Below are 26384 nucleotides of genomic sequence, written 5' to 3' on the forward strand. Positions count from 1 at the left end.
GGAAAAAAAATATCTCACAAAATTTTATACATTTGACTGTTTCCCTCTCAGCCAGGGCCAGGACAAAACCAAGTTATCTCATTCCAAGACAAAAACAGAAAGTAATTTTGAAAACAGATATAGGGGGATAGGAGACACAGTAAGTGTCTCCCTGTCCACTATGGGAGGTCAGGAACCCCACCCAGAAACTAATAATAATAACTAAAAAAGTACCTAACAGAGAGATAGTTTACAGGAAAAAAGTACTACAATACATCTGACTGTCTCCCAGCTAAGGGTCACCGCCAGGACCAGAGAAAAAAACCCGGATAATTCTCAATCCAGAACCAAGACAGAGAGCAGCATGGAAAGGGAAAATGTATAGGAGATAGATGATACAGTATGTGACCTCATGGAAGGTGAGAAAATCTCACCGAGACACAAGTCACCTCCACTACACACGACAAGAGAGCCCACCCAGGTATGTGTTCCATCAACTGCCTCAGATATGTGAAAATCTTTGCATTACTGATGGGTATTTAAACAATAGAAAAAAAAACTGAAACATGTTTGAGTATTATACTTTTATTTATTTTTTTTTTACTTTCAAAATTGAAATTTCTCTGGTGATCAGTAGAGTAATAGAGTTCATCAACTTGTTACAAATAATAATAAAAATAATAATACATAGTAATGTATGTTTATGTAAATAAGTATATGTACGGTATGTTTGTTTGAATGAACGCGTACAGATAAATAGTAATGATGAGAACAAAAATTAATAGTAGTAATAATAATTATCATTATAGTAATAATAATAATAATTATCATTATTATTATTATTATCATCATCATTATTACTAATTACTAATATTATTATTATTATTATTATAACAATAGTAATAATAATAATAATAATAATCTTAAAAATATAAGAATAATATAATAGTTCATTTCCATGTGAGAGGCATGCCATGAGGGGATTGTCAGGCCACTATCAAATGGTTTTGTGCTGTGTTCTAATATTATGTACCATCTACTATCATAGGACTAGCGGCATAAAATAATTCATTAAATCAAAAACAAACGAAAAAAAAAGTTTAATATAATACAAATAGGAAAATAAAATAGTCATTGACGATGCTACTAGATGCTATCCGTGTTATAATAATATGGTCCAGTAGGAGCTGAAGTACAATCGTGAAAAGTAGAAGAGAAAAAAAACAAACAAACCAGGAAGAATGAAAGATGTAGCTATATATATCTGTATCCATTTTTTTTTTCAGTACCTTATTTATTGAGAGTATTGATATCAATGATTATTGTGGATTCAACGAATTCTTTAGCCAATTTGTACAACGATCGTGGGAGGTACATGGTTTTATATTTTATTTTTTTCCTTGAGGATTTTTTTTTCACGATCGTGGAAGGTACATGGTTTTGTTTTGGTTTTTTTCTTTCAGATTCAGAACAACACATACAATATGTGCACCTTTTCTTTTCAACGATAATAGTAACAAACATTTTGAGTCAACACTCGACTTGTTCAAACAAAGTGGATACAATGTGCACTAATCACGTATAACAAGTAGGGAAAAACCCACAAATCAAATGTTACTGTACTTTTTAGATGATAATAACACAGTCAATATTTTAAAACAATTCAATCTCCAAATCCTGTCCATTATAAATTTCAACACCTCATATCTACAATCATGTGTACAAGAAAATCTACATTATTAGTATCTCTTTCTCTGGAACATTAATAGATTCTATCACTCTACTCAAACTTGACTGGTGTGCTTGTAATGTTGAAATCGACATAAATTCCAGCCATGGATAGGTAGACCACCCCAATCTCAAACGCTTTTAGCTGAACTCTAAATTCAAAATGTCTAAAAGAAACTGCAGCTGTCGAAATTCACATCATACCTTAGCTAGGATAACCCTGAGGAATCAATCTGATAAAGAATAAATCCCTATACAACCTTATTTCAAACAATTCCCAAGAATGCATCACTTTTCTCCTACTTTAATTCAATATCATATATGCCCCCAACGTTTAATGCATTTAGTCCATATTTATTATTATAATTAAAACGACCAAATCAATTGATTGTGAAATATGTTATGAAATGATCGGGTGTCAAAACTCACTAATGGGAGCTAAAATTAATTTGTCGACACTCACTAATGTGAGCTACAATTAGCATCAATAGTTTTCTATTTAAGCCTCACCAAAATCACCCACAGATACTGACTTTCAATTTCCTATAACACATTAAAAATAGTATCCCAAAAACATAAAACAATTTTTACCAGGGTATTTAAACACAGGTTCAGAGACACCATATGGCCCACAAAGGGTAAAGACGAGACTATGACGAGTTCCAATATACTAAATAAAAATGAAACATACTTTGTTGATAGTTTAGAAAATATAGAAAACAATTGAGGTAATAAAAAATGTAGCAATCAGACAAAGAAAGAGTCTGAATTTGAAAAACTTTACACTATACCTCAGTTCTTTACACCTTTCGCTGTGTATTAATTAATTTATTTTATATATTTATCTTTTTTTTTTCTTATCGCACTTTTTTTTCAACAACTGTATATATGTTAAGAAATAATAGATGCAAATTATAAACAATAATACATCAAATGTGATAAATTAACAGAACCGGTACAGAAAATAATATAAGCATAAGATACTATGGCTAGCTATATATAATTCATCTATTCAAATAATATTTTAGCAAAAGCCCCTACAAGTAAACAAGCATGAGATGAATGGATGATGATGAAGATCTACAAGCAAATGACAACCTTTGAAAAAAAATATATAATGAATACTTATCATGGTAACTTAAAAAAAACAAAAACAATTAATGCAATGGTGAATGAACTCTCAAAATGTTGTAGGTTTCTGGCGTAGACTACAACTACTATGATCTGTAACTTTCATGAGTTTGGTGCAATGATGGTGTAGCAGCTTACAACAATGGCAGCAGACAAAAGGAATGGAATGTTTAGTGAATTAGAGGAGGCCACAGATTATGTTGTGTCTTACATTAGGCTGCTGAGGTTTCATTTTCATTGAATAAGAAATGCCATCCCAAGAGAGTGCTGCCAACCCTTACCCATGTAAACGAGTAACCCTTACCCATGTAGTAAATGAGTACGATGGAGAACCAAAATGAGGAAGATTTTGAAAAAAATACGTTCAATTCTGAAAATGTGATAATCAATATTTAAATTAATGAATAAACGTACTCTTCACAGACGATATAAATTGTATCGGCTTTCAGAATCTCTGTAGAACTCAGATATGACCCAGACGGATAATATTTTATTGAACTCGCAACATGAACTTCTGGGCATATAATAAAGTGTTTTAGTACACTAAAATAGTGTATGACTTTAAAAACTGACTTTATAGAAATTAAACAATGCGTAAGATCTTTAGCAGGAAGTGTACAATGAATGAAAATATGTAAGAATACTCAATTCATTTTAGGTAAGATTGGCAGCAGTGCGTAGATGGCAATTACTGAGAAGAGTTGTAAACTCTTCATGAGGTACTTTTAAACCGTTATAACATATTGCTGACGAAAATAGAACAAATCTTGAATCATTATCTCTTATTATAAGGATAATGAAATTTTGACTCATTCATTGAAAAGACAAAAAGTTGTATGTTATTGGAAAATAAGTCGAAAAATTCAGAAGAACAATTGGAGGAAAAGTCCTTTGGCATTTCTTCTATGACTGAATGGCAGATTTGCTTTGTCCAAAGATTATTTCAGCAGCGAAATGTATAGTTTTGTAAAGTAGGATATTTGGTATTGTAAGATATTTACTGGCGATGTAACACAGAATCTGAAATTCCATGCCATTATGATTTCGGTTTGAAATACAGAGGGAAATTTAATGGTGTAGTTGATATATCATATATATCTTAAGGTACAATATCTAGTCTTTATCATCACCATGACAGTTGAAAATCATATTTCTTACAAGTCATGAAGACGACTGGTAGAAGGTGACATGATAATGATCATGTGACATTCACAATTTCACAACCTTTTTAAAAAATTGTAATCATTAAAGAAACCATTTATTAAACAATTGTCTGGAACAAGGACATGATTATACTCTTGTATGCATGGAGATCCATAAATAATGATATTCGATGGTGTTACGAGTGGTATGCTGGGTGTCAAAAAGCTAGGTTACATCAATGATACTGATAAATTAAATTAATCAATGGTTTTATGAATGGTGGTGAAGGGTTGATGATTTAGAGAACAAAAACAACTGATAAACATATAAATTGCAAATGTTATTGAATGCCATGACTCTCTACTGTGACAATCTATACAATAAATGATATTATAATAACAACAAAGATGACCATTAAAAAAAAAAAAATAATAAGTGTAGTGGATATCCTGATATGCGCCTTTTGTTTACTATAAATTGTCAACACAATGTATGATCATAACACATCTTTCTCATTTGAGGTTACTACACCTGCCACTGGCAACATTTAAAAAGTCTGGACATTTTTTTTTCAAACTGAATCTCAATTCAATATTACAAAAAGCGAGAGAGAAAAATGAAATAATTCTCACTCAAATCTTTATCAACTGTTTTTCTATAAGCCGTAGAATTGATCTAATGTGGATAATTTGGATACATGTCAACTTATGGCTAAAATAATACTTTCCCGATATCTGTCTCTAATATATTAATTTAAGACATTCAAACACGTATGGGTAAAAAAAAATCTAAATTGACCGTTTTCAGATAATCTGAACATACAGATAAAATCACTCTCAGTGGCAGGTCTGGGATACCCTTAGAGAAACATTGTGATTTGAATAATGGCGAGTGAATAAAAGAAAAGGAAAAACAGTAATCAAGTCATAACAGCAATGTTCTGTGAAAACAAATTTTATGCGACTGGTTCAGTCGTTACTTATGCTCAAATGGTATTTTTTTAAAACAACACATGACACAAAGATTTAGTCTCCTTCAGTGTCCGCAACACTTAAATCAGAGAGTTCTTTTGTTCAAATAGGTTTCAGAATTGTTTGGGTTTATTTTTTATGATTAACTTTTTTAAAGAAAGCAATATTGTATTAAATGAGAACACTGGTCTTAAATGACAAGCACTAGTGGTAAATGAAGTGGAAGTAGCAATAATAGTAGTAGTAGTAGTAGTAGTAGTAGTACTAATAGTAGTAGTAGTAGTAGTAGTAGTAGTAGTAGTAGTAGTAGTAGTAGTAGTAGTAGTAGTAAAAGTAGTAGTAGTCGTAATAATAGTGTTAGTCAATGTCGTTATCATTGACATTATAACAGCAATAGTTATGACATATTGGATGAAAAATTAATGAATAAAAATATAATGTTTATAGGATTAATTTATCGTTTAAATATTTTTTAAAAAGGTAAAATAAATAAACCGGGCGATTGGTGGAAGATTAAGTAAAGAACTCACCACAAGTCAAATCCCGATTTTTTTTATTAAAAAAAAATGATGTGTCAGTTTTAAAAATAAAGTCATTGTAACGAAGGGAAAATGGAATGAAAGGTAGCAAGATTTGAAGAAATTTTGTGATTATTTCTTTCTTTCTAATTTGGAAAAAATAAATAATAAAAGAACAACTACTGAAACAACACAAAAACGAAGATAACGTTGCCAAATGATGTCAACAATGGTAATTGAAGAAAATAAAAACCCAGGGATGAAATTTGAATGAGAGAGAAAAGATGCTGTGTCTAAAACTTCCATTGTTTTTTGTTTCCGCTTGTAATTCTAAAGCAGTAATCAATTTCAGCATATATATATATATTAGTTTAAGTGGTCTGACACTCATGGTTTATCTGATGCAAGATTAAAGCTATAAACACTTACACTCACTCACTCAAGACATCAATTTGAGAAGTAGCTGCACAGCGTGAATACAAGTCACAAGGATCTATATGTATATATAAAATCGTATGGCTCATTCACAATGCTGACAAAGAAGGATTCTGTGAATATGGGTTTGTATGATCAACCCTTTGACTAAAATATTAGGTCAATTTGGTAGAAAAAGAAACCCCTGGAAATCTGGCAAACATTTTATATATATGAAGCTGTGCCAAACAGGTCATTCCGTCTTAACGGGAAATAAAATTACAAAAGAAAAAACATTAACAGTTCTTTTAAAAGGAAAAAAAAATCGACAATTTTCTTTAAACAAAAAAAAAAAATAACAAAACAGAAAAAATAAGCATAGAATAGTAAAAAGATTCAGACCAAAGCTAACAAGCTCCTCAGAAAGAAAATAAAGTAAGACAAAGCAGACAAGTTAAACAAAGATCAGCAGCAAATTTGAGAGTACTTCATCCTTGCAGCAAGTCAGAAACTATCTTTTCAGTAACATAAGGATTTATAAAGAAAATAACATCATTTCTCATTTTTTTTAAAAACCCATCTGTCCCCAAAATAACAACGGACTTTGGACATAGTCTGGATGAAACCAAAAAATCTTATATACCAGAAAAGGGACCAAAGCCGCATGAAGACGAATTATTTAAGGAGTTAGAAGAGATAGCAAGGCTGTGGAGTTACGTCGTTTAATAAACTTTTAAACTAAGGTAACAATGGTAAAATCAACAGCTTTCATTAATTTTCTTCATTTGTTTACTGACGGATGATCAAAAACTAAAGAAAGATTAGCGCACACATAAGTATCGCAAAGTTGGCTGCTACAAGTGAGTTAATGAAGACAAAGTCAGTCATGTGAGGGCAGACAGAGTACATGTATGAAAAAATAATTCCTTGACTTTCACATAAACCTGTCTGTCAGTCTATAATATAGATACTGCATAAAAATACAAAAACATTTATAATTACTCAAAAATCACATTAATATAGTCATATCTATCAATTTCGTGTAAAAAAATAGTTCTCTTACAATTTTTTTTCCTCCAGTGGGAAATGTAAAATCGAAACAACTTTGCCCACATGTCAAATAAGACAGAAACAAAATGATCTTTGAGTCCAGACTCGTATATAATCCATACATCTGTAAATATTTCCAAACCCATCTCTTATTGAAGCATGCAGTAAATTACTATCTAATATTTCTCATAAAAGTGCTGAAAAAAAGGGAAAAAAAATTGGTACAATTTATTGAAACAATTTTTCAACTGAGTACAGTATAGTCGATCAGCAGCCCTCATCTTCCACAGAAGAGGCTGAACTCTTTCAACATAAATTCTCTCATTATTCTAACAATAAGATCATTAGACCTGATTGTTTTCACCAGAGTCACATGCCTGTTACAGTCACTGCCCCTAGGTGATAACTAACACGGCGACAGGCTAGATTAACTCGGAACCCTGACAGAAAAGTTTATATTTCAAAACAGAGACAAGGAAAAGATAAAAGAAGATAATAATAATAATAATAATAATAATAATAATAATAATAAAAAATGATGATGAATACAAAAACAATGTTAATTTCAGCAACTTGATCACAATGGAAATATTTAAGTAACGTTGATGTATAAACAGTATATTATCACTGATGTATATATATGTATATATATATGGTACATCTAACAATTTTTCTTTTTAATCATGAATCAAAACCCAGGAGTCTTTTATCAAAAAATACAACACTTTGATAACCACAACTGCAGATAACAAGAACAAAATATCCATGACCTTTTCGGTTATGGGTATGAGAGGACAAAACATACTTGAAGGAAAACATGATTGGATTGTTGTTTTCGTCTTTTAGGAACTAATTAAGGCCATATCAGTGTCAGTAAAAAAAAATATATTTTTAAATAAACTGGAAACAAAGGAAAAAGTCAAAAGATAACTAACATTTGTCTACGCTTACAAGCCCTCCAAAAGAATTTTCTTTTTACATTACAAAAAAAAAAAAAAAAAAAAAAAAAAAAAAAATAGGACAAATTTGAACAGTAGAAAGACAATCCAAAGAGTACTTTACTTTATCCCATGTCTAACCGAAGACCTCTCAATAATTCTCACCCAGACGTGACAACCACATCTGCACCAAGAGAGATATCATCAATGGTTTCAAAATACATCAGAAAGATGAACTATAAGGGGGGGGGGGGGGGGGGGGGGGGGGGGAGGAAAAAAGGTTATTTCTCACATCAACAAAAAGATATCATCTGACAGTCTCACTTTGACACAAGATCCAATTCCAGTCCCGGGTAAAAGCAAATGGTCTCAGTCCAGAACAAGGACACAAAGTCACATGGAAAGGACACAGGATGCATGTGATATAAGAAGATAGTTAAAATGGTTTATTTGAAAATGACGAAATAACAAACTATAAGTACAAGAGCATTTTAAAGAACAGAAAAAAAAATCACTTGGTCTTTTCAGAAGCAAGTGAAAACACTACTATGAAAGCCATTCTATTGCATCCGCTAGACTTGCTGAACAACTTGACCATTAGTAAGACCCATTTATGTCAAATAACAATAGGATAAGAGTGAAGAAATATTGTTGCCTCAATCACTTTTTGCCCCTCTAACATAAGTTTGGTTATGGAGTTTCAATCTTGGTGTAAAAAACAAATCTATCACACATGAACAAGGTCTAAAAAAAATATATAAATCCAGAAATGATCTTGATGACATGATTATAATGATGAGATGATAGTGTCACCGAAACTAACTTATTAGTACACTTCCAACTCATATGATAGGGATATAGTCAATGAATACTATACAAAAAATTCAATGTATTGGTAATTTATAATCAATTATTGATTGCAATATAATTGCATAGAACTGTAAAAGATTAAAAATCTGACACAACATACAACGCCTTTAATTAGACCCCCTTGCCATGCCACCAACAAACCACACAACTACGGCAAAAACAACAACAAATTTTCAAACAAATTGGTGTATAAATGATTACTCTCACATCAACAATACAGTGTTTGTATGTGATAATAAAAAATAGAAAAGGCAACCCAGTGCAGCAGTATGAGATGAATGATAATAATATATAAAATACAATGTACATATGACACAAATCATTGACTCAATACATCATCATAAAGTAGATTCTTTCAGAAAATAGAGATTCAAACTTTACAGACATCCCAGAATCAAAAACAAACACGACATTTTTTTAGGCTTACAACTCATACAAAGGGATTTCGATAAATTTGATCTCAAAATACGACCCATCTTAAGGCTTGCTTTTGAACTGTTAAAAGCTCATCAGATATAAAGTTAAAGATGTTAGATAGGGATGAAAAAAAGACAGACAGAAAAAGAAACCAAGTCATCATAATTCCAATGAAACCCATAACATCCCTATGTAATTACATACGACGGATTATCACCTTGTCGTGGTGGGAGGGCTTGCATATCTCGAACCCTATGTAATTACTCAAAGCTAATCTACTTTATGACGACGATCACATCAATGACAACACTGAAACAAATGGTAACTGAAAGATTAATGGGCAACATGAGGTGGAAGTCCCATTCTTCATCCCTCCATCCTATATTTCTTGGTATTATACTAACTCATCTCCCCCTCCTGTTTAAGGTAATGTTATAAATTTCAAACCTTTCCAAATATATACTTGTGTTGAAAATTAAGCTTACATTTTATCTTGATAAGCTACTGCGAATAAAACAACAATACCTGTTTATCATACCAACAAACTTCCAGGGTTTACGCTTCTAGTCTAGGGACTTTCATCTCTTTGAAAAACATGAACGTGTTGACATGATGCATTCATTTACCCCGAAAAAAAAACCTCATTAACATTTTTTAATAAAAGTAATTCATATTGTAATTTGCGCAAAATGAATTGGAGATTGAAAAAAAAAGAATTAAAAGTTGTAGTGCACGTGACTTAACAAAAGCAAAGCTTGTTTCTTTTTCTCTTTCGAGAATCTAACGTTTGAAGATATTAATCAAAAGAAAAATGAAAATCTTATGTTTGAAAAGGTAGAAAAAATAAGACCTAAAACCCTTCCTAAAACTAAGCAGTGTTTGACATCATACTCTAAAAATCAAATATATATATATACGGATGGACACAATGTAGCTCTGTGAAGATGCACTGGATAAAAATGGCAAATTGAACACACAACCTTCCTAGATTTTGTCACTCACAAAAAAAAAAGTAAAACTTTATGGAAAATCACTGAGAAGCATTAATGACTAAATGCAAATTATAAAACATTTAATTATTGCTCTGAGCAAATACGTCACTCTAAGTCACCATTTGAAACAGAAGGGGGAAGAGAGGAGGGGCTGTGTTGTCACAATTAAATTACATCTCAAAATACCAACACATGCCCCTTTTCCCATCCAATCCTCCCTCCTCCCTCTCACATGAAGTGCATGTGGTTATTGCTAGACACTTTATGAGATACAACTCTATCATGTAAAATTTAATTTATCACAATCATACGAATATAGCATCTTCTAAAGGCCAAAGAGAAGGAAAAAAACAACAAAAAAACAATTAAAGAGCCATGTTCTTTATCGTGTACAAAATTGGTGTAACTATAAAGGTTCACAGGTGATGACAACTCTTTTTTTGGGGGGTTGTTTTATTATTCTTTTTTTATAAACTGAGGAACGACAAATTGATGAAGTCTCTTCTTTTTTTTTTTTTTTTTGTCATTTACATTTGAAATAGAGTTTACAATATTTTAAAACTCATATAAACCTTGATTAGATTCAACTATGCCGTCTTATAACAAGTCTCATAAATCTAATTGAAACAATACAATAAAATGTCAACAACCCACCAATTTGCAGAATCAAATGCAAACAAATCAATTACACAAGCCCAATCCTTTTTTTTTTTTGTTTGTTTATTGCTTTAGGTCTCTTCCAACACAAATGAGGTTATATGGGAGACCGCTGAAACAAAAAAACAAGCAATCTAACAAAAATAAATGTAAATCAAAATCATAACCTAAAGATATAAGCTAAATTATAAATAACCAAGAACAAACAGGCAGAAGATTTACAGAGAAAAAAAATATCCCCTGTCAAAAATACAATCACAAACCAAAGAAGCAGGATAGGCTAGTAAAGAGAAGAAGAAACGACATCACTATCGGATCGTACACCCATGCGAACATCATAGGTATATGATTCAAGGGTGATGCTCCCATCCAACCACCCGCGAAGCCCAATCCTTCAACACAGGTACAGTAAAGGAAGACGGTAACAAAAAAAAGTGTTTAAACAGATAAAACACTCATTGACAACACATCTCACAGTGCTAAAGAATAAGCAGAAAAATTATTCAATTTAATGTGAGAATACAATCGTGTAAATTGAATGTTATGCACTACATGTAATATAGTATCTTTATATGTATACTTATGTATATTTATAATATATATATATATATAATGTAAATATTTAGTTATACTTGAATATATTTATGTATAAAACAATAGATGAAAATGAAAACCAAGAACAATGGACAAGAATTCACACAACTTGTTCATTTAAAAATATCACTAACAAAACCCAACATCCTACAAATACTAAGGTGACATAATTATATAACACAAGTTGGAATTTTCTCAATGCTGTCAGACAATGGTGTCATCCATTCTAAAACAATGAAAAAAGATAACCTCTTCTGTCTTTCCTGAGTCAGTCAATGTTGCATTTTTTTTTTTTTACTTAAATGATGAGGACGTATTTACAAAATGGGCAGAAAAATTACACAAAAATGACTGGAAAATACTATTGGATGATAAGAGCAAGGATGGAAGGTTTAATGTCTGAGTTGATGAAAAAGAACAAACAAACAACAACAAAATACCAATAAATAAAAAAACCCAAGAAAAACCTGCAGCACTTGACTTCTAGTCATAACGCATGTATAAGTGCTACCTTTCTTTGACCACAAACTGGCCAACTATAGCTTTTGGGAATGGAAGAGGGAGTAAGAATGAGAGAAATTGAAGTCAAAACCCAGATTCAAGTATAATTAAATAAACCAAGATTTCTCAAATGCCAAATAAAAGCCATTAAGTTTTGACAAAAATTCTGCCCATCATGACTAAGATAATCAGTTCTGGCAATTTTCAATAAAATAAATCTTTTAAAATTTAAGTCTTCCCAAGTTTAAGCGTCAAACCTTCCCTGTATTTTTCCCCCCTTTCTCTACTTCTGGCCATTTCATAGTAACAATAACTTTTTTAAGAACAAAAACAGGAATTGCAGTGATGGGTAAGGGTGATCATGATAAAACAAAATGAATGAAAAGAAAAACAAAGCAATTTGTTTTTCCTGACCCTTCCAAATCAAGACGTGGAAGGTGAGAGTTGCGGATTTCATAAATTATGTTGAAAATGAGGAGACAACTACAATGCCTAAAAGATTAAAACCTGATAGAAAAGCCGTGCCTGGTGAAAGAACTGGTGTGGGGTAGGCCTTGCCATCACTGCACCAATCTGCTGCCTATATGTGTACATGCGCATAATGGATGGTGAGGTATCAAATGGGATCATATAATTTACTTTATGTTAAAATTCATTGATTTGCTTATCAATTTATAATTCACCACAACAGAATAGAATGACTTAGTGCGTCAATTTATTGAAAACATATTTCATCTGCTATGATTCAATGGTTTAAGATGATGGTTGTGAAAATGTAATAACTATGAGAATATTTTAAAACACTTTCAATGGGCATGTGACACCGATGAATAATGACGATGAAGATGACAATCGTAATATTGAAAATGATGTGTGATGATGATGATGATGGATCGCTCACAACCATGTTAGTGGATTGTCCTTGTTCCCTAACACTGTTTCTACGTCTTTCAAAAGGTCACTGTTAATTTCCTCCTGTTAGAAACAAAATAATAAATAGTTTAATTATAATGTTAAAATGACTTTCAAGACATATATTTGAAAACAAGGAAATAAGTGTAATGGCATTTGTTGGGAGTAATAATATCAATAAAAATTGCAAGAATAGATTGTTGCAGCTCCATTTAGAGATAGAATCGGTGATGATGATTTTTTATTTCAACTAATACAGTAATTTTTAAATTTCGATTACATATCCAATTGTAGAGAAGAAATAATTCAGATTTGACCTCCAAGAAAATTGTATATATTTTATTGGTATGATATATTTTATTGATACCAGAGACAATGAATTAGCAGGGGAAAAAATAATTAAAAATAACTGCGAACAAAAGTAGATTTCAAGAGCACACAATCAGTAACAGTATACTTAGTTTGAGATCACCCAAAGTCTCATCCAGACACAAACACAGGATCCCATCAAGAGGAACACACTCCAATGTTTACAGAATATATTCAAAACTCTGGTCACTTTCTCCAATCCCAAAGCATTTATTAACAAATTTATATTCCTAACCTGTAAGCTGGGCACCAAATCATCTGAATCCATAGTCAATGTGTCTGTCACATCATTCACACCTGCCATATCCATACTGTTGAAATCTGTCTGGCCTTGCAGCTTGGGGCCTAGCAAAAGATATAAATTAACCTTTCAATGGAGGAATATGAATAATGAAAATGCTGTTGCTTGAAGCTCAAAGAAATAAATAATAATAGGAAATGAAATGGAAGTTCCAATTAATAAAAGAAGACGATTGTTTCGGGTTTCCCCTTTATCCACAAAACAGGGTGAATGAAACACTAAGGACAAATGATAGATGTGAGAATGGCACAGTTAATTGAAATTATATTTCATAATATGTAAAGTAACGTTTTATCTCTCTCAAGTTAATCATGAATAGTAATTGTTTGATTGGCTATTCAAGTGAACATGAAAAAGAGTAAGGTCAGAATTGAAATTATTTGCACAAAGAAATAGAGAACCCTCCTTTATTCAAGGCTGAAAATATTTTCACAAATAAATTAGCCTTTCAATGGTACGACAGAAAATATTTTGAATTAAGTTTCCTTACGCTTTTTATCTGGTCAAAACTACAGACCTGGATTTTTCATTCTATGATTAAAGAAATTTTATTTCATTGATGAATCTTGAGTCAAATTGCTCTTACTGTCCTTCTGGTGGACGCGGAATCCTTTCAAAGTTGGGCCTTGAAGCCATAAACAAAGACAGACAACTAAAGTAACTTTTGTAAAGAAAATATGAGCAAGTAAAATAACCAGAAACCACTAGATTCAGGTGTGAGTGGATAAATGACTTTGATCTCGTAAATTTGGTCTGAGTAAGGCACATTAAATACATTCTTATACTTGATCCAAGGGAGGCTGAATATCTGGCTATAGAAAGTAATGGATAATGTTCAGGTTTGAGTAAAATTGTCTAGGACATGGAAATTTTGTACTTCATAGTGTGCTGTGTGGTAAAAAAAACAAATCAACCCGTCCATGGCAGATTGACCTGACAGAAGTGGCAGTACAAAAAAAAATAAAAAAACAAAACATTGTGAATACAATACAATATTAATCTACACAAACACTTCAAGAAAAAATGATTCATTGGCCAGGCAAACCAATTGTTATTGTTTGGGTTGCTCAATGGGCAATTTTAGCAACTCACTGGTGACCTAAAGCAAGACTTTGAAATGGTAGTGAAATTGCCTTCCCTCCCTAAAATGTAGACCAAAATTGTTTTTGGTTTCCAATATCTATGTCATCAATAAAACTAGATTAATGCCGATAATGATCATCCCAACTAAAAATCGAGTTTATATATCAACTTAATAAATAAAAACAAAAAACAAACAAGCAATAATTCCACAATCATTTTGCCATCTCACCTCCATCTTGTGTCTCCATGTCTTCCATGTTCCCTAAGAAATCTTCAGGGGTTCTAGGCAGGCTGTAGCTTGTTCCCATCCCTCCTATAAGATGGAAAGGCAATAAATATTATCAATCAAAAATACTCATTCAATTCTTCATACATAAAACACATATGAAGAGCACAGGGGAAAAAACAGCAGTCATATTTTAATATTTTGAAAAATTTATTTTCAAATTTAAATACAAAATTTGAAGATATGAACACTTTTTTCTTAGTCAATGTTTAACAATATAAAAAGATTCAATTATCTAAAAATGCTAATTCTAATTAATATAACATTCTCTGAAACATAAATTAAATAACATACATATATTCCCCCACCTCATCCAAAATCAGAAAGTGACTCAGTCAGGGTTTGTTTCTGTGCTTTTCATCAACATCTACACAAACATAACATCCAAGCAAAACCTCTATGTATATATACAAAACATCTATCTCTAAACTAAATTTTTTAACACACACACACACACAAACAACAATTTCAACTCATTTTCTGGAACAACAATTAACTAAATCAGTAATATTTCTGTTCTCTTGTGCCTCAATAATTAACAATGACAAATGACATAACCGTGTTCATGTTGATATTGATGCTGATGATGGCAATATTGATAATAACGGCAGAGATGACGATGACATTTGTGGCAGCTGCTTGGTATCTTCTGTTGTCTCCTTTTTCCACCAAAGTTTTGTTAATTAATTTTATAGACGTTTTTCATAAATTAGCTGCCATATACTATACAGTCTTATATTTTGAATCAAGATGCCAATGGATGCCTTTTTTTTTTAATGATCACATTAGCTTTCTTCTAACAGCATATATATGTACGTCAAATCAAAGCTTTTTAGATTAATGTTGATTATTTTGGAAGCCTTCCTCAAGGTTATCACAGTCTTGATTTGTCTATCCTTGGGTTGATGGAATGAAAGTAATCTCACAAATTAAAAACTGGAAAGGGAAAACAAAGCAGACACGCACACACACACACACATACATGTACTAGGGGAGGCGGTTGGTAGAATCCATTCAAAAATAAAATAGCAAGTCCAACTCACCAAGGCCACTGTCCCCACTCTCTTGCCTTGAATGATGGTCTGAAGAGCCTGTTTGGCCGAAAAATGGATCTGCAACCGAAGTCATCTCACTGTTTGATGTGATTATTTCCCCTTGAGCAGGAGTCCCCATACCTTCACCACCAACTTGCGCTCTAAGGGCCATCTCCTGAGAGAAATTTCACACCTTAGCTTAGACATTTTCACAGATTTTCATGATATCACTAGTAATTGAGATGTCATATTGACTACTATCCTGTTATCCTTTAGAGCTACCAGGCCCATGGAGCCAGAGTGTTTTCCAGATTCCATTACGTAAATAAGGAAGAAACATCTGTCATCAATTATCTTTTTTTTCTTAAGGAAATGTTATCTGAAATAGGATTTTAAATTTTCGATTTCATGATTCATTTTTTAAGAATATTGTTTCTTCATCTATCCTCCGACGTGCATTTGAAAAACAGAAATAAAATAAGTCATCTTTAAGGTAGGTAGACTTTTGTAACATATAAAATATCTATCACTGGCAACGTGGAAGAATGCATGTACATTGCCTTTCCAAAAGGGCATATATTGCCAGAGCCAGAATGGTACAACCATGGTCATGAATAAATTCAAAGTTGCTTGTCTAGGAACAAGATGAAAAAGGATTTACCTGTCTAGCAATCTCATCCTGTCTCTTCTTGAGGATCTCCTGCTCCATTTGGAGCTGTTGAAGTTTGAGCTGCTTCAACTGTTCTTGTGGACCGCTATTCAATTGCTGTTGTTGTTGATTTGGAAATTTCATCCCTGGCTTCTGTACATGAGGTGCTGGATAGAAACAAAGAATAAAAATGATGCTAACAAAACGGCATAAAAGGTTTCACAAACATTTTGGAAAGTGGCTTGATGATGATGATGATGATGATGATGATGTCAGATCACCTCATTCCCATTTAAATGTTTCAAAATTCCATTTGGCGGTTCAATTTCCATTTCAAATCCAGACTACCTTTCCAGACGACATGAAAACAGGAATTTTGTCATTGTACTGTGCAGTAGTTTAGTTGTATGGATGCAGATTATCCCCTATTCCTAACCATATGTCAATTAACGACATTCAAAATGATAGGAAAATTGAAGTTAGAAAAAGAACTACAGAAATGGAATACTTTTCTATAGGATGTCTAGCATTGCAGTCAAATGATTTTCTAACTATACAAATTCACTGAAACTATCTAAAAAGCTTATCCCAACATCTTTAGGAAATTAAACAAATGAAAAATTAAACCTTGATAGTTTGTGTATATTTATTAAGATTGTGTACTGTCCCAAATGTAGCAAGCAATAATAAGTGCAGATTTACAAAACATTACTTTTCCTTTAAATGAAGGCATTTAACACTGGGGAAGGAAGTGAAAGTTTGCACACACATGCACACACAAATATACTCACACACATAGACGCGAGTGTGTGCAACCAAACGTTACACTTGTCCACATCCATGCACAACACAATCATACCCCCCCCCCCTTCCATCTCCATACACCTATTTCGGGTGAAAGAATTATAGTGAACAAAAATTTGACTTAAAAATGCAAAAATCCTAATTAGATTTCAGACTTTGGGACAGGCTCATCTACTACTATAAATATTTTGAGAAGCATTTTGAATCATCATTTGACTTTCCACTCCTATTTCTTCGACAGCAATTGGCAGAAATCCATTAAAGACGTATAATGTAGTGTACAACTGGAATAAAAAGAGGGTTCAGTGAGGGATACTCACGTATTGAGGGATGAAACCAACTCGTGGTGCGGTCAATGTGATTAATAAAATATGGCTCACAATCAGCTGTGTAAGCTCTCTCCCACCCTGGAGGCAATGGGACCTTATCTACATTGACGGGAGAGACTGGACCAGCTGGGGACGGGCTGCCTGCCTGACCTAGACTGTTCAGGTTGCTTGTGTTGGTGTTGTTATTGTTGTTGCTGTTGCTATTGCTGTTACTGCTACTGACCACATTACTGTTACCACTGTTGGGTGATGCTGAAGAGTTGTGAGTTTTGCGTGGGTCGTTCCAGGTGGTTATCTGTAACGCATGGCTGAGAATAGATAGATGTTAATAAATGATTAACTGTTCTGAATGTTAATAATCTATGCTTCTCTGAATTAACTTTAGCTCAGAAGAAGAGTGAGATTTCCTTCTATCATCCCCCCCCCCCCCCCCCCCCCCCCCTCCCCTTACAAAATCAATGTAACAGACATACAGCAGCAAAATGTGGTTTTACTGAACCCTCAACAACTGGGAGACACGAAGAAAAAAACAAACCTCTAAAGTAAAATAAGACAAAAGTGAATAAAATGTTACCACACAGATTTCTGAAAGAAAATAAATAAAAAATTCAAAAAGCCATATCTAAAAATGTTAATAATAGCTCAGAGATTTGTAATGCAAGGGTTTTCGACAAGAAACGACAATCAACAATTGTTATAATGACCTGATCGATGCTGTGATTATACTTTTTATTAATCACTTCCAAGAATACCAAAAAAAAAAAGAAAAGAAAGAAAACTCGCTAAGAAACACAATGAAAAATAAATAATCTCGCTCAGAAACACAGTAGTTCTTCTCCTTTTTATTTTTGTCAATGGTTTCCACATTTATTTGAGATCTTGAGAAGGATCCCCCCCCCCCCCTTCAACCCAGAAGAACCCCCCCCCCCCCTCCCCAAAAAAAAAAAAAAAAAACAACAAAAAACTATTGCTCAGAAACAGAACCAAAATAATCAAGGCCAAAGACAAACCAAAACAAAAATATAAGGAGAAAAGAAAAGAAAAATATTACCTTGCTCAAAACAAAACAAGTATCAAACAAAAAAAAACAAAAAAAAATAAAAAAATAAAAATTCTAATATTATCAGTGAACTGAATTCGGACCTAGTTCTCATCACAGAATCATGGCTAAGATCGTTAGGCGATGATGTCATCACTCTTAGGATCTTACCTCGGTAGGCTACAAACTTAAATGCTGGATGCAGCAGGGAAGGGGTAGGTATTTGTATTATCGTTTTTTGGATGGTATCATCAAAACCACTGACGACTACACATCTTTTTGAATACTGTGAAAGTATCAATACACCAAACCAACTGCGAATCAATCTCAATCATCACTATTTACCGCCAACCACCTAACAAAAAGAAAAAATTGACATTTTCGAAATTTTCAATCAAGTTTCAGTACCTTTCGGATACAAACATAACCACCAAAAAGAGTAAAATGAAATTTTAGGAGATTTTAACATTTATCATGACAACCCAAACAACTCACAGACTAACAACACAAATTCGATTATAAATGCCCAAAGATATAAACAACACATAAATATGCCCAGTCACCGATTGCAGCACATCTTGGACTGTGGGTGCTTACTGATGTCACCATCTCAATTCACGACCTCCTAGTCACCAACAAATGTATTTATGAGCACCATGTTATCACTATCAATTGCCTTGATAAACTCAGGTCCACGGGTCAAGTTGTAACGGCCTAGGCACATAATTCAAGACGATGGATTAACACGAAAAGATTCCTCTAATCAGAGACGCCAACTTTAAATTTGGCTCACAGGAGTTTCAGACACCACTCGTAGGAATTTCAATGCAGAAAGAGGAATTTCCGCACACAAGAAAAAGGAATTGGAATGGTATATGGCATTGTTTTTACATATTGTATAGTTCTAAATAGATAACTGATTAGAATTATATTAGGATCATAGCCCTACTATAAGTCTCTTTTAGTACGCCATGATTAGGATACATAAACACATGCCAAATACAATCCCAAAGTTTCCTTATTTCAAATGAAGTAAAGCGCCAAAACCTAATGGTAGAGATTGTAGTACTGGTGGTAGTGAGGATGATGTGGTGTTGGTGGTTGTAGTAATAGTAGTAGTGATGATGTGATAGTGGTTGTTGTAGTAGTAGTAGTAGTGGCAGTGATGACGATATGGTGGTGGTGATGGTTGAAGTAGTAGTAGTGGTAATGATGATGTGGTGGTGGTGGTTGTAGTAGTGGTGGTAGTGATGATGTGGTAGTGGTGGTTGTAGTAGTAGTGGTAGTGATGATGTGGTGTTGGTGGCTGTAGTAGTTGTAGTGATGATGATATAGTGGTGGTGGTTGTAGTAGTAGTGGTAGTGTTGATGGTTGTAATACTAGTGGCAGTGATGATGATGTGGTGGTGGTATAGTGGTTGTAGTAGTTGTGGTCGTGATAATGATGTGGTGGTGGTGGTTGTAGTGGTGTTGATGTGGTGGTGATGATGGTTGTAATACAAATGGGAGTGATGATGATGTGGTAGTGGTGGTTGTAGTAGTAGTGGTAGTGATGATGATGTGGTGGTGGTTGTAGTGGTAGTAGTGGTAATGATGATGTGGTAGTAGTGGTAATGATGATGTGGTGGTGGTGGTTGCAGTAGTAGTGGTAGTGATGATGTGGTGATGGTGGCTGTAGTAGTTGTAGTGATGATGATATAGTGGTGGTGGTTGTAGTAGTAGTGGTAGTGTTGATGGTTGTAATACTAGTGGCAGTGATAATGATGTGGTGGTGGTTGTAGTAGTGTTGATGTGGTGGTGATGATGGTTGTAATACAAATGGTAGTGATGATGATGTGGTAGTGGTGGTTGTAGTAGTAGTGGTAGTGATGATGATGTGGTGGTGGTTGTAGTAGTAGTAGTGGTAATGATGATGTAGTGGTGGTAGTGGTGGTTGTAGTAGTAGTAGTAGTGATGATGGTTGTAGTAGTAGTGGTAGTAATGATGATACAGTGGTGGTGGTTGTAGTAGTAGTGGTAGTGTTGATGGTTGTAATACTAGTGGTAGTGATGATGATGTGGTGGTTGGGGGGGGGGGGGGGTAATCATTGGAACAAATTGACCTCACCGGAATTTGACGGAAGTTGCTCGGAACCCGGAATTTTTTGCTCCAGACCGGAGTTTTGGCATCACTGTCTAATGCTTAAAAGTAGTGACATTGTTGCAGCTTACAATATGCATCTAAGTCATTTTATGGACACCCATGCCCCAGTGCAATACAGAGTCGTCACATATCGTCGCTCAGCACCTTGGATGAGGGCTAAGATTAAGGAAACCAAAGTTCATTGATGACGCGCCGAAAGACAGTGGAGGAAGAGTGGTATGAAGATACATAAAGACATTTTCAGGGGACATGTAAACAAAGTGAAAAATCTTTTTCCGAAATGGAGAAATGTATTGAAGAGATGAGGATGTGGATGACTAGCAATCAACTTAAAATGAATGAAGAGAAAATGGACACTCTTTTTAGAAACCAGAGAAAGCTTTTATATGCATTCGGCCGATTCAAAATCATTAAACGCTTAAAATTAAATTATTCCTTTTTCGAAATCTCAGTATTTATTTTGATTGTAATCTGTCTATGGAAAAACATGCATCCTATCTTTGCCAAATGTCAAATATTAAATCCATTTAAACATTAGTCTCTTTTTAATCTTTTCTAGACTTGACCATTTCAATTCATTACTTTTTCATCTCCCTGCTAATCTTTTAAAGAAACTTCAGATTTTACAAAGCCGAGCCGCACGAATTGTTTTAAAGAAGATAAAATGAGGAACACATAGCCACAATGTTTTATGAACTCCACTGGTTGTCTGTTAAAGCTAGAATTTATTATAAAATTAGAATGCTATGTTTTAACTCTAAAAATAATTGCTCACCTTTGTACCTGAAGGATTTTATTAATGATTATATCCCATCTTGTAATTTAAGATCGTGTGATCAACATCTTTTGCGCACCACAAAAGGGGGAACACAAAATTAAAGGACAGAAACTTATATTGCGCTATTCCAACAGTGTTGAATTTTCTGCCATTCAATCTGCACTGATTCTGAAGCCGCTTTTAAAAGAAAATTAAAAAGTCATCTCTTTCTGTTATATTAAGATGGTATGTACAAAGAATCAATTGAGCATTTATCTATTTATTTTTAAAATAAATTAAAGTTGAAAAAGAATGGATAAGCAATCTTCATAATATACCACAGGTTTAATTACATTATTCGTGTGGTGTCACCTCATAGAACATATTTACCCTAATTTACATATTTTAAAAAAAAACAGTTCTCAGCTCTAAAGCCCACAAAGACGTCTTCTACATAAGTTAAGTTTATAACGCTGTTCTAAAAATTTTGCTTCTTTGTTTTGATAGTTATTTTCGTCTCTGCTTCAGATATGTTGTTGGATCTAATTTAGTGGAAGTATTATATTGAATTATATTTATTATGAGGAAGACAGGAAAAGAAATGTGAAATGTTTTGTTTTGTTTTTAAGGGTTTTATGGCGCTTGCAACACATTTAGGTTATATCAGCACCAGTAAAAAGGAAGAAAATGGGATAGTAAAAAGTTATAGAATTACAATTAAAGCACCCAAGAAAAAGTAAGACATAGGGGAACTGGGAACAAATAGGGATCAGATGTAGATTCCAAGATCATACCACCAATGTACTTAGTTCGAGATCACCTAAAAGTCTCATCCAGACACAAGCAAAGGTCCCAACTAAGAGGAATACACTCAAATGTTTACCAATCATAAAATATAATATGTAAACTAAACATAATACAATGCATAACAGAGAGATGATTTACAAGGAAAAAATATCATCTCCCAAAACTATAACTATACATTCGACTGTTTCCCTCCCAGCCAAGGAGCTCCGGCAAGGATCAGGACAAAACTAAGCAATCTCATTCCAAGACAATGACAGGAAACAATTGGGAAACGGGTATGGGGGGATAGAAGACACAGCATGTACCTCCCTGCCCACTATGGGAGGTCAGGATCCCCACCCAGAAAATGTGAAATAATAGGTTAGCAGTCAGTCGAGGAACAACACCTAAAATTCATTCGTGAAATAATAAAAACCCTAACGACCATCAGTTTCCCTGAAATAGTGTTTAGAATGAACAAAGTACAGACCTTGAAGCAAAAGAAAAAACAATAAAGTTAACATGTAGGCAGGTAGTGAAATTTTTAATGGTGGGTGGACTCTGGACCAATTTGCTGATTGAGTTTCTCACTGGTTGAAAAAAAAGCGGAAATGTTCGACTTTTTCCAGTTCAAAATGCCAAAAACTTGTTTACTTTCTTTTTGAGATAAATATCACTTGATATTAACTGATATGAGACACAAAATACCACCAGCATTTTTTCAGATTATTTCATCTGCCTAGCACTGTGTATAATCACCGCTGATTATTCAGACACATCTGAATGGCTGTCTTGGAGAGTAATAATTCCTTACTTTTATGAAAAGGAAATAATATTATGAGCCTTAACCAGAACCAGGGGTATGTAGACACAGTTATTAATGCAAATCAGGGTCTTTTAAAAAAATAATACTTTAGTAACCTTGTAGATGTAGTAAAAGAAAATACATTCTTTAACCTAGTAATGCAAGTTGGTCTTTCTTTTTGTAATTAATAATTTTTAATCAGTTTTTATCATTTTAAAAAAAAAGAAATTAATTGAGACACTATAAACTTTTGATTAGAGTTTGTTTTTTTTCCACACCAGTAGGCGTTTAATAGAGGGCAGCGGGAAAAGGAATCTGATACTTTTCTTTTCCAACAAAAAGAGTTGTTTTGTTTGTCTAAAGTAGTAGTAGTGCTGTTACTGTTAGTTAGGTTCCTGCGAATTGCAATTCCCAAAACAAAAAACGTCATCATCATATCATCAGAAAGGAATAATATAATAATGTAATAAATCGAAAGTCGACATGATCTTAATCTTTTTAAAGAATAAATTAGGTACCTGCTGCTTGATGATGCGAATATGGTCCTAACTACTTTAGTTTTAGTTGCTAATCTAATGCCATTACTAAATGATGTATATGTAACAATAACAATAACAATGATTCACAAAGTAAGGGAAATTTTACAACCTCTACAACTAGATACCAAGAAGAGATGCCCAGGGCTATTCTCAAGATATCTATGATCTATGTATTACTTATTACAATTACACCTAGATTCCTAGATATAATTTTTTTTTTTAAGAGATTGACTAGAAAAGGGTACTTACTTCAAATAATACCTCTGACCCTGTGGGGTTTTTGCCATATCCCATCCACTTGGTAGTGGCTCTTCGTCGAGTAAATCGTAGCTGTGTTGACGAACATGGGATGTGGGTGGGGGAGGAGGGGCAGGGGCTGCACTCAACGTCTGTTGTAAACTGGCCGGAGACGAATGGGCCCTCATGTGTAAATTCATTGAAAGTTGATTTACTCCGCCGTGATAACCAGGCGCATCTGAAGGTTCTTTACTTCCCATCTGCATTTGTTTAGGGGGTTCAGGAGGGCGAAAGAATGATGCTGGAAGGTTTCGCATCCGTAAAGGGAGCGGCTTGTTTGTCTCCGAGGCCATTGAAGGGTTTATTGCAAAGTTGAAAAGTGCTTCAAGCTCTGTATCACTGTTCTCCCTCACATGAACGATCGGGCCAGTCCGATCGTGCGACATTTTGCCGTAATTCACTATTACACACCCACAGCGAAAATACTTACTTTTATATCTCTTATAGAAACAAAACTCACAATCTGACGAAAAACAATAAAATCCTGAATTCACTTTCCACTGCGAATCGGGACGAAGTTAGACGAAATAGTTTACCCTTTAGCCTTTTTGCTCACTGTGTAACAGGTGCAACTATCCGATAGGCAAAATAGTTTTTAGAAAAATAGTCAATATTTATATCATTTTTGTAAAAACAATTACAATTGTTTTTATTTGGATAAAATGTAGAAAATTTACTAGAAATAGTTGCTTTTTAATTTTATTTAAAGTAAAGGAATATAGTTTAAGCGGATTAATTTGGGTTTTCATGACGTCACTTCTTACCCCATTCGGAAACTCTGGGTCAGTCTCTTGATTCAATCAAGTTACCTACCTTTCCTTTGCCCGTGTGTAACTGCCCTGTTGCTTTTGAATCAATTTATTTTGCTCTTTTTCTCATATTTAGTTTACCCTGAATGTGAAAATTCTTTTAAGCTATCACTGTTTCGTAATAGTTCAAACCTACTGAGTTCTTTAATCAATATAATTGTTTTTCCCTTAAAATACAGGTACCTGAAACTTTTTTTTTTCGTTTTCCATATTAGGGCATTTGCGTGATTCACTATCAATGACCCTCAAGACTTTGGTTCTGTTTATGAGACCTCGTGTATCTCCGGCAACGCCCGGCATTCGTTTGTTTTTCTTAGAAGAAACGTACGTTTGGATCAGTGTGAGACGACTGCGTTTTCGAGTTCTTATTTTATTTTATTTGTTGTAAAAAGGCACTCCTCAATTTATTTTTGTAAGGCTGTTGTGCTAGTTCATAAATGACTTCATAATGATATTCCCAACTGTCATTTTGGAAACGAATATATATATATATATATATATATATATATATATATATATATATATATATATATATATATATATATATATATATATATAGGCTATATATATATATATATATATATATATATATATATATATATATATAGGCTATATATATATATATATATATATATATATATATATATATATATATATATATATACGTATTTTCCTCATTAAATGATGATGATGGTAGTAATAATAATAATAATAATTATTATTATTATTATCATTATTATTATTATTATTATTATTATTATTATTATTATTATTATTATCAGTTAAAACGTTGCCCTATAATATAACTTCATTAAATCCTTTACATTCCTTGTGGAACATAGGGCTTCAACAGTACATCTCCACCGTATTCTGTTCTTTATCTTCTTCATCTCTCCCCAGGACATTCCAGCCAACTTCACATCTTCCTCGAAACACCTCCGTGTTTTCTTTTGCCTCCTAACCTTCCTTTTTCTCTTAGGGTTACAGTTCGCAGTTTATCTCGTAATGTCTGTTGTTGGTTTTCTGAAAGTGTGACCAATCTATTTCCAATTTCTTTTTTACTTTTGTTTGCTTATTTCCTCTTGTCCAGCTTTTAGCTACACGTCTTTATTACTGATTTTCTCAGGCCATCTGATACCGAGTATGTTTCCAAAACATCTGTTTGTGAAGGTTTGAAGTATATTTTACAAAGAGTATTGGTCTCTTTCCATATTTCTGAGCTATACAGAAGGACTGCATTTAAGTTAGTGAAGTATATTCTGAATTTGTTTTTCAGTGATAGATTTGTTGATTTCCATATAGGTCTGAGGGTGATAAAATGTCTGCCGTGCTGTTCCTATTCTAGCTTCTATGTCTTCACACCCAAATATGAAAATTTGTCTACATCCTTCAGATTGTTTCCAGTTACTGAGATTGGTGTTGTGTTGTTGTTTAGTTATCTCATCACCTCTGTTTTCTTTGAGTTTATTCTTAAAACAGGATGTTGACAATTTTGTCTGCTTTTGATTGTAAATGTTGATGGGATTGTGATAAATATCATC

At 33.3% G+C, this 26384-nt stretch overlaps 1 protein-coding gene and 1 long non-coding RNA gene across 3 annotated transcripts; one reads left to right on the forward strand and one right to left on the reverse strand.

Moving 5' to 3' along the window:
• Positions 1-709: 709 nt before the first annotated feature.
• Positions 710-1681, forward strand: LOC144980898 (uncharacterized). Its single transcript, XR_013646981.1, has 2 exons — positions 710-1350; positions 1410-1681. It is a non-coding gene; the product is annotated as an uncharacterized LOC144980898 (long non-coding RNA).
• A 10004-nt stretch (positions 1682-11685) lies between these two features.
• LOC144980897 (transcriptional coactivator YAP1-like) lies at positions 11686-24598 on the reverse strand. 2 transcript variants are annotated; one of them, XM_078928805.1, is made up of 7 exons: positions 23987-24598; positions 17662-17978; positions 16550-16704; positions 15898-16063; positions 14798-14881; positions 13420-13529; positions 11686-12878 (listed from the first exon to the last, which is right to left on the reverse strand). In XM_078928805.1, the coding sequence occupies exons 1-7, from the start codon at positions 24418-24420 to the stop codon at positions 12801-12803; spliced, it is 1344 nt and encodes a 447-aa protein (XP_078784931.1). In that variant the 5' UTR covers positions 24421-24598; the 3' UTR covers positions 11686-12800. The 2 variants fall into 2 exon arrangements, with proteins under 2 accessions (XP_078784931.1, XP_078784932.1); XM_078928806.1 differs by having other exon boundaries at positions 15898-16060; positions 23987-24588.
• Positions 24599-26384: the final 1786 nt, after the last annotated feature.

This window comes from Berghia stephanieae, chromosome 10 (assembly GCF_034508935.2).
Source record: "Berghia stephanieae isolate SIO BIC M18660-M18661 chromosome 10, UCSD_Bste_1.3, whole genome shotgun sequence".
Lineage (NCBI taxonomy): Eukaryota > Metazoa > Mollusca > Gastropoda > Nudibranchia > Aeolidiidae > Berghia > Berghia stephanieae.

Bases quoted from the DNA above. Each gene is read 5' to 3' on its own strand.
- LOC144980897 (XM_078928805.1), bottom strand. From the start codon at position 24,420: ATGTCGCACGATCGGACTGGCCCGATCGTTCATGTGAGGGAGAACAGT. The intron at 16,705-17,661 runs GTGAGTATCCCT...GTTTCTATCCAG, and splicing joins TTGGTTTCATCCCTCAATAC to CACCTCATGTACAGAAGCCA. The intron at 12,879-13,419 runs GTTAGGAATATA...TGTTTCTAACAG, and splicing joins ATTTGGTGCCCAGCTTACAG to GAGGAAATTAACAGTGACCT.